This window comes from Lactuca sativa, chromosome 7 (assembly GCF_002870075.4).
Source record: "Lactuca sativa cultivar Salinas chromosome 7, Lsat_Salinas_v11, whole genome shotgun sequence".
In the NCBI taxonomy this organism is placed as follows: Eukaryota; Viridiplantae; Streptophyta; class Magnoliopsida; order Asterales; family Asteraceae; genus Lactuca; species Lactuca sativa.
The window spans coordinates 41191346-41205082 of NC_056629.2; the positions used below are offsets into that span (position 1 = coordinate 41191346).

The 13737-nt window shown below is 32.5% G+C and overlaps 1 protein-coding gene across 1 annotated transcript; it reads right to left on the reverse strand.

Annotated features, from left to right (window-relative positions):
• Nucleotides 1–5118: 5118 nt before the first annotated feature.
• LOC111880725 (putative UPF0481 protein At3g02645) lies at nt 5119–7048 on the reverse strand. Its single transcript, XM_023877143.3, has 2 exons — nt 7020–7048; nt 5119–6661 (listed from the first exon to the last, which is right to left on the reverse strand). Exon 2 carries the CDS (start codon nt 6638–6640, stop codon nt 5294–5296), a length of 1347 nt encoding a protein of 448 aa, XP_023732911.1. The 5' UTR covers nt 6641–6661; nt 7020–7048; the 3' UTR covers nt 5119–5293.
• Nucleotides 7049–13737: the final 6689 nt, after the last annotated feature.

Consider the following 13737-nt stretch of genomic DNA (forward strand, 5'->3'; position numbering starts at 1 on the left):
CAGAAAATGATTGTACTCGTAATTTTAAAAGACCATATAGGTAATAATGTAATACAATTGTCGACAATTAAGTTGATCAACGTTATAACTTTTGATGTCTGGTATGGTGTTGCAGTGCATTGAAATGGTAAACTAATCGTATTTTTCTTTGTCTATTTTTGTGACCAGATGGAAAAAGAAAAGAAAATTTGGTCCGTTTTCATGCTAAATAGTAACATACTTTTTTGTTTCTATTTTTTTTTTTTGTGTTATGATGCAAAAATAACAACTTAGTTTCTAGAGAGAAAGTTTGTTTTGTTATATTTAAATATCCGTTAATTGATAATTGTTTTATGAAAAAAACTTCATTAATGGTCACTATGGTCTTACGAAATTTAAAGTTTAGTCCCTAAATTCAAAAACCTCACATATGGTCCATGTGCTTTCAAAACATTTGATGTTTTGTCATTATGCATCACTTCGTCAACTTTCTACCGTTAAGTGAACGGCATTTTTGTCATTTCACTACCCTAGGGTTTATGAGGTTTTCTTGATTGTGTGTGTGTGTATATATATATATATATATATATATATATATATATATATATATATATATATAATAGAAAATGGTCACACACATAAATTCTCTCTCTCTCTCTCTCTCTCTCTCTACATAATTGTTTGTTCTTATTCTTGAAAAATACACAACCGACTTCTTCAACACATACACACACATAAAATTTGGAAAACGATTCACAAGGGTTCATATTTTTGAGTAGGATCTATTTTTCTTTTTTTGGAAACCCATTCACATGCTCAGACGGAAACCTAGATGAAGATGAAGATGTACACATGTTCTTTATATTTCGGTTGGTTATTTAACACATACATACACATAAAATTCGAATCACACACTCATTTTTCTAGGTTTGCACTTTAACATACACATACACACACAAACAATCTATTTTCTAGGTTTTCTCTTCAAGAACAACAGAAGAAATCGATTAAGAAGTCGAAGACATATTAGAGGACGAAATCAATTTCGAATATGTCAAGATTCAACTGCCGTCGATCTCTCAAGATTCAAACCCAATAACCTAAATGCAATATGAAATCAATTTTGAATATGAAATCGATTTTACAGTGAGTTATTTCACCCATCTTCGTCATCCTTGACCCTTTTTCTCATTTAATAAGCCAATTAGGTGTTGACTGCCTCGCAAAAGAAACACTGGAGGAGGTAGAGACACAAGGGTGAGCATCAAATAGTTTTCTCCTCTAATCAAATAAGATACATTGTTTTTTTTTGATTTTCTTACATGATAAATCCCCATAGAAAAGTATAAAAGCGTACATGATTCGTACCGGTTAAGTTTGTATTCTCTTATACTAATTAAATAGTAAATGTTTATGTGTGTGTGTGTGTATATATATATATATATATATATATATATATATATATATATATATATATATATATATATAGAGAGAGAGAGAGAGAGAGAACATTTTGTCATCTGAGCATTCAGGAATTTTATATGATTGTTTGCGTGAGGAGTTTAGAAGCCAAAGAACAAGGGTCATATAACTTCCTTCTATAATAAATGATGAGCATCAAATAGTTGTCTCCTCTAATCAAACAAGATACATTGTTTTTGCGAATATATTACATGATAAATATTCATGCCAACGCATAAAAGGGTACATGATTCCTACGGGTTAAATTGGTATTCTGTTATTCTAATTAAATAGTCAATGTCGATATATATATATATATATATATATATATATATATATATATATATATATATATGAGTAGGATCAAATGAGAACACCTAAAAGGTTGAGAACGCGAGAACACATCTGGGCCATTTAAATAATTAAATCTAAGGCTGTTATCAAACGAGCAATTTATGTAAAATTCTAAAAGTTATAGGTATTAAAATGTAACTTTAAATGGTGATAAGGGTATTATAGTAATTAGACCTATACCACCGTTAGTTAATTCCTATAATTCCTTAACCACTCAACTATTTCCTTCCATTTACCGTCTCTCTCTTCATCTCTCTGTAAACCTAGGTACGCCTCCACCATCTCCATCTGTTCATCATCATCATCTCATCCCTACGCCACCAATTTTGCGCAGCCCTACATCATTGATCCACCACCATCACTAGCATCAGGTTTAACCATTAACCTCCATCATCATCTTCGATTCAAGATGAGAAACCCATCAATGTTCAAGATATATTCATCTGTTAGCCTACCTCCATCGTACCTTCGATTTTCGTAGCCCTAATCAGACCTGCAAGTAGATTTCCAATCGGCCTCCTGTAATTCGATCTCAATCGGACCTCCAATCGATTCATGGAAAACTGAGAGGGAGTTGAGTACCTGGTTCAAATCGCAATCGGATATCCATCTTGAAACACACAAGAAGATGAAATCATTCCGCCTTTCTCTTTCGAACTAGCTATTGTTTCCAGATTTGGGACTCAGATTCATCATTGCTGAAGACAGGTGAAATCCTTCCTTCTTTTGTTCGCTTATTTCATTTCAATTGTAGCATCAATTGTTGGTCGTTTGGTTTAGTTTGATGGTTGGAGTGGTTTAACCAATTAAACTTGCCTTTGGATGATTCATGGATGAATTTGGACATCCTGTACTTCTGAAAGACAATTAAATAAATGTTGTATTAACCTTTTGTTCACTTATTTTATTGTCAAATAATCTAAAGTTCTTAAGTTATAATCTCACACCCACATTATTGTTTCAAGAACTTAGATTCATCATTTCCGAAAATGAAATCATTCCACCTTTCTCTTAAGATTGCAATCGGACATCCATCTTAAACGACACAGGAAAATGAAATTGTTCTTCCTTCAATCAGAATACATTTCAAGCTGCTCTGAGACTAGGCTTCCTTTAATTTCAAAAGATGGTGAGGTTTATAAGGAAGAAAGAGAGAAATGTTTTTCTGAAGATGTGAAGGGATTGTTTGATAAAAGGTTTCAAATTCAGATTTATGAAGGTTTTTGCATGTTCTGTTAAATAAGGGTATTCTACTTGTTTATGATAGAATGTATATTTATTTATGAATAACAGTGTATTTATTTATGAATAACAATGTATTCATGTGTGAATGGTTGTACGTATTTATGAATTTTAATGTATTCATGTGAATGAGTGTATTTATTTATGATTAGAGGTATGCATTTTATGATAGAATGTGTATTCATTTATGAATAATAGTATATTCATTTGTGAATAGAAGTGTATTAATGTATAAATGATTGTATTTATTTATCAATAGTAGTGTATTCATTTCAATTGATGAAAAAGGCATTGAATTATTTGTAATTTGATGTGTATTCATTTGCGATTGGAGCAGTATTTGGTTTTTTGAAGAAACATTTCGTTTCTGAATACAAGTGTATTGATTTGAAATTGGATTTCTATTCATTTTTTTGAAAAACAAAAACGTGAAATAGGAAAATAAAATGATTTTTTTAAGATTTTTTTAAAAATATTTTAAATAAATTTGACTCAAAAGGTTTTTTATATTACATTAATAAAAAAATAAAGAATTGAATATTTCTTTGTTTTTTGGTAAGCGATCCTAAATTTAAGGGAATTTGATTGAATTTGATTTAATTTTAATTTAATTAAAATATACAGTTATTAATATGCCCTTATATATTGATTGGTTCAAAACTGTTCTCACGTTATCAACCTTTTAGATGTTCTCATTTGATCATCTCCATATATATATATATATATATATATATATATATATATATATATATATATATATATATATATATATATATATATATATATATATATATATATGTTCAGGTTCATTTGAGACCATTTTAATTTTGTGAGACCGTGAGACCATATCTAAAAATAATTTTAAAATGCAAAATAATTGGAAAAATCCAAAAATTCTTTTTAAATATTATTTTCGGAACTTGAATTAACTAAAAAAAATATAAAAAAAAAATAAAAAAGAATCCCTTTTTTTTTTAAAATACGTGAAATACACTATACATATTCTAAAAAATAATTTTAAAATGCAAAATAAATGGAAAAAATCTAAAAATTCTTTTTTTAAATATTATTTTCAGAACTTAAATTAACTAAATAAAAATAAAAAGCAAATCCCGTTTTTTTTTGATAAATACGTTAAATATTCTAATAGAATATTACACTGTACATATTCAAAAAATAATTTTAAAATGCAAAATAAATGGAAAAATCCAAAAATTCTTTTTTTAAATATTATTTTCGGAACTTGAATTAATAAAAAAAAAATAAAAAAAATAAAAAAATGCGTCTCACGGTCTCACAATATTAGGCCGTCTCACATGAACCTAACCTTATATATATATATATATATATATATATATATATATATATATATATATATATATATATATATATATATATATATATATATATATATATATATATATATATATATATATATATATATATATATGGTATTTCACATTCTTTAAAGAATGACTAATATTGTAAAAATGAGGTTTGTTCTCATGAAAATAAATTTACTTCATTCTATAAGAATATTCAACAAACAATTGTTGTAGTCCAGCATCAAACAGAAGCAGTGACCAACGAACCTTCGTATGGATGTTAGGAAACTGCTGTCAAAAATTTAAAGCAAATTGACCAGTGAATCTTCAGGAAATGACCGAACACGGCAGGTGAGTTTTTAAAACCAGGAAATGAATAAACTCCGGAATTCTCTATGTTATCACCCATGAAGGCTGAAAACCGATACATAATTGAAAGGAAGGCTGAAATTTAAATATATACATGGGATAAATGAAGATGGGCCAATAGGAATGTGGGTTTTCTACTCATCGGCTAAAAACCCAACAACCATAAGCCCCCAATTTCTTCTATAAAACATTTCAAAAGCTTTGATTGAACATTTTCAAACATCGTAGCAGCATTACCTAATTCTATTATTCAAAACAAGATCAAAATAGAAATATTATAAAAGAAAAAAGCACAAGAGATTATGATATAGGTAGATATCCAAGGAACTTATTGCAACAATTTGATTAGTCATCATTCCTGTCATTCAATTAAAGGCATCGTCAGGAAACTCATTGTTGGTACGTAGTAGCTAGCATATAGCAAAGGAAAATGTTTAAAGCGGACATATTAAACTTATACATGATGAATGTGGGAGACTTGATTACACAGAGGAAAAAGAAAGAAAATGCATAAAAGTAAAAGCGATTACAACTAAAGTAGGAAAAAAAAAAACAGTATAAATCTAGTGGTTACTAGCTACACTGGTCCCATTTGTGGCCTTGATGGTAAAGATGGTCTGAACCACAGTAAGAGCAAACAGGACAAATGCAGCAAACAGAGCAATGATATTCCATGGATTATTGAAATATGTACGCTTCAACCCTGCAAGAGTATTAGGCCAGTAACTATTGTAGTAGACATCCATTTCTTCCCACTGTTGTTTGTAATACAATTTGAACGGAATGTTTTTGCATAACTTGTTTATCATATCTGCAGCTTCCTCATACGAACCAAATAAACTTACAAGGACTTTTGATTTTACCAACAGGGCAACATCCTCTGGAGTATTGATTAACATATCCATGGCACACACATATGATGTAACATATCTCTCATGATATAACTTAACATGCTCATAGACAAGGAGGTTCCTAAAAATCAATTCGCTGGAATCATGTATACGCGCTTTTGGCATCCTCAGAGTAGGTGGTCGGAACCATGAAAATTGGGGAATGGCAATGAAATCATGGAACCATGGAAACAAAGGTAAGGGTAATTCCAGTTCCATAGCCAGTGCCCAATTTTCATCTTCATAAGGCTTGAACTTCATCCCTGCCCTATGCAGTTCCATTGCTGAGTGGCGTTTTATACTTGGCCAGGGATTTAATGGCATCCGTTCCGCAGGCTGGAAATATTTGTGTAAAAAGCCAAGAATATGTTCAGGAGCGGAAGCATCCGGGACTACTACATTTCCTTCAGGGAAGTAGTAAGGACGTAGAAATACACTCATATACATGGTAAGTGAGGTCATTTGTCCAGATGCTAAAACAGTACACTCGAAGATGTCTTCTAGAATAAAATACGGGATTTGGTTTTCTATCAGTAGCATGTCCTTACGTATTGATCCGATAATCAATGTGTTTGTCCCAACTGATAACCCCACTAAAACACTCTGAATGAACTCAAGTATGAAACAAGCATCTATCACCATCATCTTAGCAAGCTCCAAATCGTCGTAGGTGGTCGACACTGCATAACATGCTTTGATCTCATCTATTGAACCAATCACCTTCTCGACACATTTTCTCAATGTTTGCTCTGGCACCATACAGAAACGATGCAACAGATTATTTAAATAAGTTATTTTTTGAACTTCAAATCCTTGCAAATGTTCATCATGTCTGTGAAGAGGTCCAATAGCGACCACCCTAGGGGTAAAAGAACTTGGGCTCAGATCTTGGACCACACTAGGAACCATGTAAATTGATGGTGGCGCCTGTTTGCGTAGAACCTGTCCATTTTCTTTACATTCAAGTAGAGACTTCAAATTATTCCTAATGAGATCCACTGCTCCAGACTTCACTTCCATTCAATGTTTGGTTGATTTCCTCTGTAACCAATCAGTTAGATCAAAATAGAGTAAATCTGATTGAAGAAAACATGATTTAATACATTCAACACCTAGATTTAAACGTAGACATGTATGTAGTGTACTGAACAAAAATCCATTTTTTATTTATTTATTTATTTTTTTAATTTTAAATGTTTTTTATGAAAAAAGACTAGATAAATTAAAATTCATAATTTTTTGTCTCATTTGTGTGTGTGCAATTTGCTGTGTATTATTCTTGGACAACAGATTTTAGATCTGTTCTAATTCCTGACATAATGTTAGACGCAAATTTAGATAATAATAGCTAGAGTTTAAAAAAGATACAACACCTAATAAGTAATAATAATGGGGTTACCTAAGCCTTCTTCGTGAATTGCTTCTTTATTGCTTGGTTGGTTTTGTAATGTGTCTCTTAAGCTTTATAAATCATTTCCATTTCAAAAAACTTTAAAGTACAAACCGATAACACATGTACAAAATCTTCCCCTACAAGTTTACCCGCTAACTGTCAAAATTAAAATCTCTAGCTTTTATTTAAAGCACGATGTGTGTAATACAATCTTCCACCTTCAACCTTCTCCATGACCCAATCCCCTCTTATATATGTCGGTCAATTTAATTATTTGAATATATGTTATGTAATTAAGAATTGAGTTTCCTTTGACAAAAGCATTGGTATCATCAAGGAACATCAAGATGATTCTGTTCATGCGACTTGTCTCTTTAATTCTTTTTCACTTTATATTTCTTTACATCTTATTATCTTATTAAATAAAAGAGTCTATTGTCTAGAAAAAAAATGAACATTATTCCAAATGGCGTGAAGGAAAACTAAAACTTGTTTTAAATCCCATGTTTACTATTTCCAACGTTCACTTCAATTCTTAGACAAGGTGTCTAAGAAAATTATCTTATAGAAAAAAATTATATTAATAAAACTATAGCACCCCATCTTTTATACAATTGAAATCTAGTAATTTAAAAAACAATCGTATGACATAAAGTTAAACCTTATTAAATTTGATTCCAACAAAAACATTTTTTAAATGATAAACAATTCGGGAGTTACAAACTCATATCCCACAACCATAGTAAACTAGCAATGTCAACAAATATTCAAATATTTCTACCGAAATTTCAGCATATCCTTTGGGAAAACTAAATTAATTAATATTGACACAACCATCAAAATCACACCAAAAAAGAACTTGGGACATGCTAAAAACATACAATACTAATACAAGAGTGTTACTACACCCAAATCAAACTCTCTCTCAATAGATCATGTAACTATACCGTCAAGGAAGACCATTCCAATCATCAATTGTATATACTTTTGACAGAGTAGCCCTCTTCACGATTGATGATTTTGAATGCAACCACAACTCCATAAGTAAGAATTGCATACAAAACAATAAACATGATTTGAGAAAGAAGAAAGCATGTATGCCGATATAGTTGGACTTAGTTATCCTGATGTTCATACATTAATCTACTTGTAAGATCGCAATAATTTAAACAAATTTGAGTTATAATTTCGAGTTTGGTAGGACAATGTGTGTTATGCAAGTAAACACAAATAATACAAAAACCAACAAGGACAACACATAAACCAACCGAATAACATTGTTTATCCGCAAGAATTAGGACATTAAGCTATAAGATCTAAAGAAAAATAGATGAGATAAGCTAAATGGTAATCAACAAAGAATTGAAAGAATGGATTTCCAAATTCTCATGAAGAGAATATAGTTTGGAGAAAAAAGAGATTAGTAAAACTTGTAAATTAGGTAATGGAATGGCAAGGTTGAGACTATATGAGTATAGTGAGCATGCAATGTTATGGCGCGAGTATCACTACAGACACATGGTACTCATTGTGGCTCGATGGAACCATGAAACTAACTGAGGATCAACTTGGATCAGGATGATAGTTTAAATCCTGATATGTTGGAATATGGAGAATATTTGGATTTAGAATTTGGGTGTGATGAATAGTGCGACAATAGTTTATAAAATGTTCGGTGTATGAACAGTATGTGATTACTGAGTAAGGAGTCGTAGTTGGATGCAAAAGGTCTCAATTGAATATGAGGTGATCATGTTTGAGACTTCACAAAAGGAATTAAAAAGAGATCTTGAAAATGGTGATATGGACACCTATGGAATTTGAGTAGCATAGTTAAAGCGCATTGGGTCTATAACCTACCATAAAATGATTGTAAGTTGTTCCTATGTTTGATGGGGACAAATTTGGTGATTATCATATACTATTTTAAGCATAAAATTCTTGATGAAGTATAGAGAAAGTAAATAAGTAATCCTAGAATGGATGAAAAGATTATACTAAGATCGAGTTCTCTATAGAAAAGTAAGTTGTGACCAAGGAAACCAAGGTGAGTTGATTTCCTCGAAAATGTTAACATTATATATCAAGAAGAATTGTATTTCTTGATGAAAAACTGCAGGACTAAGGTTCAACCTTTTGTAGGGTGAATCAAATGTAATAATTGTTTCCATTAAGTGTTAACATATTTGTGGTAGGTGTCACACCCCGAAAACCGAAAGCGGAAACATTTCCGGGGTTGACTCCACGTTGAGTACCAAATCCAATGTACATAGTAAGTAAAGTGAACAAACATTACATTACATATAGAAAAGTTTTACATTGTTTCAAAAGTAAAGTTATACAGTTGTGATACATAGTATATAATAACAAGAAGAGCGAATCTTCTGAGTACTCCATCCTGAACAAAAACGATCTTTGGGCACCTGTTCTAACGTTGACCTGAGAACACAAGCGGTTTGAAAATCAGCATAACGCTGGTGAGTTCATAAGCGGTTTTTGTTTTGTGAAAATGTTCATGTTTCCTTTCTGTTTCTGAAAATGTAACACACGCCAAGAAAATATCACATTTTCTTAAAAAGGTTGGTTGTTATTTCACATAACGTAAAGTAAAGTTGTACATTGAAAACATATTTACTATTGTGAAAAATGTACATTTAGGTTATCTGTTTTGTTATACTGTTCTGGTTATGTACCAAAGGATTTCCAGGAAAGTCCCATACTTTCCTGATTGTATATTACCTTATGTAAAAGATGTAGTCTTGTTAGACCTGGTTATGTACAAGGTTTCCCAGGAAAGTCCCATACTTTCCTGTATGTTGGTTTACGTATGTAAAAGATGTAAAAGATGTATTCCTGTTAACGTGGTTATGTTCAATGTTTTCCCCAGGAAAGTCCCATACTTTCCTGAATGTTGGTTATCAATGTAAAAGATGTATTCCGAAACCTGGTTATCTTGTGAAGTGTATAAAATTGTTCATTATTACTATAAGTAAATCTCTGTTATCCTAATTGCGAGTTCCATAACCATACGATAGACTAAACCTGTGGCAATAAGTAGTCCACATTTTTATGACTTTCGTCACCCTTGAACCATTTTGGTTCGGCTGTAGCTAGCAGCCAGGTGTGGGGTAGTCAGCCCCGTATAGATCTATACACTCAAGTCATGCTCTCTAATCCCAGAGATTCTGGTTACGGGTATAGTCCTCCACTCGCGTATCTCTGTGGAGTGTTCGCCGAGGACGTGTCTCTAATCATACAGGAATAACAAATTTACTAGTAATAATATGATAATCCTCCACTCGCGTATCTCTGTGGAGTGTTACCGAGGACAAAACAGTGTACAAGTTTTATGTTCATATGTTCTAATGTCATGCTTTTAACTGATAAAATGTGGAAAACCATTTGTGAAATATATAAAACATAACAGTTTATAAACCCATTTCACAAATAATATGTTTACGTAATCTGCATGTTCAAACAGTGATCAGTTGTATCAATCAGTGTTAAAAGCATATAAATTGTGAAATACACACACGAAAACAAGTTTTTGATTACAAGAAAACCCTTGTACTTTGCTTGTGTTCCCCCCTGAAAACAGTGAAAAAGGGTAGGGGTATGAACTCACCAGACTCGGAAATGCAACGGTTTCGAACACTAGACGTTGGTTCGGGGCTTGATTATTCGCGATGTCCCTATTTAAAATGAAATAATGTCCATATATATTTAATTAGATTTACATTCACTAATTATATGGAACATTGCACTCCAACGAGGTTAAACACCTCAAAACGAGCGTTTGGAGTGACCCGGGTGACATCTACGGGCGTGTAATGGTTCTAGGGACTTGGGATTTGAGTTTACTCCCCAAGAGTAAACATTTAAATGAGTTTACTGCCATATATCACACACACACATGAGTTCATGGCCATGAACTCATGTTTGGGTAGTTCTGGGTGTTTTATGGCTTGAATGGACATGGGGATTACTAGAATGGACTTATCAATTGCCTTGGATTAATTTGTTTGGACTTATACACCATTTATGGGAGTTCACGGCTGTAAACATGGAGTTTACGGCCGTAAACTCCCCCAAGCTTAAACCAAAATTAATTTGAGGTGCTTAGGACAATCACATGTGATTCTAGTAATTTTTCCAAGCCTTGGGATGGTTTAAGGGCATCATTTGGCACACTTTTATGAGTTTACGGCCTAAGAGTATATGTTATGGCCGTAAACTCCTAAATGTAGTGTTTTGTTATGTTTAAGGCTCCCAAACTATTTTTTGATGGTTCTAGGATTTACCACAAGGCTTTTGGTTGAGTTTCAAGGCAAATAACATGTAAAAATGTGTTTAATCCCCATGTTTGAGGAGTTTACAACCCAAGCACATGCCTTGGCCGTAAACTCTCTTTTTTCCCTCAAAATTCATGCTTAAGGTGTTCCAAGTCCAAGTTTGAAAGCCTCAAAGTCGTATCTAAGTCCCAAAAATGATTTGGAAGGGTTAATTGGCTCAAAAACCCCATTTTTAAGTGTTTACGGCCCAAGCTTGATCCTTGGCCATAAACACATGTTCCAGGTCCTAAATCCTTGTTTAAACATCAATTTGAAGGCTAAAGAGGTTAGATAACAAGTTAGGGATGTTACCTCTTTGATTTGGAGCCTTAAATCTTTGTTTTTGGACCTTTGATTATGGATGAGGAGAGAGGTTGGAGAGTGATTAAGGAAAGATGGCCAAAAGCTTCAAATGGAAGCTTTGAATCATTTATATAGTGTTCGGGAATTGGACACGGTGGAATTCTACCCGATACCGACGTTAGGCGGGGCTTTTGGTCGCACCGACCAAATTGCCGTAACCCGATATGGTTGATTCTATAATTATTCCGATAACTATTATGTGGTGTTAGAATGATTTCAAATGGCATTAAGACACCCATTAAGTCATTTTAGATTAATACAAGATAATGACTTAATTAAACGGCGAAATCGGAAACGGATTTGGAAACGGCGTTTGGTTGATCGAATTGGATTACAATTTGAGTTACAAGAAGTGATATGAAATTTTGGGTTGTTACAGTAGGGACCTAAAACAGGGGATTCAAGCCTTGCTGTAACGGAGAATGCAAAATGACCTAAAAAAAGGGATTCAAGACTTTAAATATGAAAGAAACCCTAATTTAATGGGCTTGGGATGCACAACTCACCACTTTGTGGTAAACTCCTCACCAGGCCATGGTGATGGGGTTTTCCCGAAACTCATTACAACTTCAAATAGTCATAACTTCTTTGTTTCAACTATGTTTTTAGTCATCTTTATATGCATGTGAAAGTATTGACAAGCCCTACAATTCTATCTAATTACTTTTGAATTAAAACATACCAAACTAAATTCATTAATTCATGCAATAAGTCTGAAATATAAGTTTTCCAATTTTACCCTTTGGCTCTAAAGTGCAATTCAAGGGCTTAACTCACTTAACCAACATTATCAACATCTAATAGGGTCTAAACTTTATTCCCTTGATGCCTAAAACCTTTATTTGATCAAATTACGGTTTGGTACCTAGAAATTAGAAGCATCCTGAAAACTATATTACATATAATTATTTATTAAATTATTAATTTATTTATACAAATAGGTTAAACAACTTTCAACTAATAAAAACATTAATATGCATTTTCTTTCAAAAAAAATTTTATCTATAAAATATTAAACTATAACATATGCTCTTAGTAGTTGTTTATAAATTTTAAATCACAAATAATTAGTTTTCTTTTGCTTCTTATGTAAATTGGGTAATATTATAATTATATGTCATTTTAAAACCATTTAGTTTTTGAAAACCGAATTATACAAACTAATCCATCGAAATCGTAATTGGATAAGATGTAACATCCTAATTTCCAGGAATGAGATTTTAAGGATTTTATGCAATTAAAGAAGCATACATGACGAGTTGGAGGCCCCAACTCGTAGTGTAGAGATTAGTCAGCCCACATGATTTATGAGGTCTACTGGACGAGTCGGAGGACCCCAACTTGACGAGTAGGAGCTGGAAGATGAAACCCTAATTTCTAGGGTTCTACACCTTATTTTAAGGGCCATTAGCCTCCATCTGCCTCCCTTACCATCCCCTTTGAGCTTATAAAACCTTAATCATGTCTACTCTCCATTTTGTGTGTTAAGAAGCTTGGAAGGTGAATTTTGTGAATAGAGCTTGAAGTTTAATGAGCTTGGAGCAAAGAGAAGCTTGTAGATCTGAATTCTACTTCCTCTCGGCATCATCTTGAAGGTAACAAGTCGTTACCTTGACTTCTCTCTAGCTAGATCTCTTCATGCAAAGGTTTAGGGTAATTTCTAGTTGGTTGTGGGTTATTTCGGGTATTGGGCATGATCTGAAGTTGTAGCTTCAGATTTGGACTGCTCTAAATCCTTATTGAAGGGTTTTGAGCATTCTAACACTCCTATGGTGTACATGCAACCCTAGAAACCTTGGATCTATGTTTTACTAAGATACATGTAAATTTAGTTTTTCCAAGGTTCTTATCCTAACTAGCATGGCATGGGGAACTTAAAACATAAAAGCTAGTAGAAGAACATACATTTCTTGTTGCTTGGATTCCTTATGAACTTTATGAGCCTAGCACCCCAAATGTGATGCCTCAAATGTTTCACACAACACCACAACTCTTGGAATAACTTTGAGAGAAGCACACTATCAATCAAA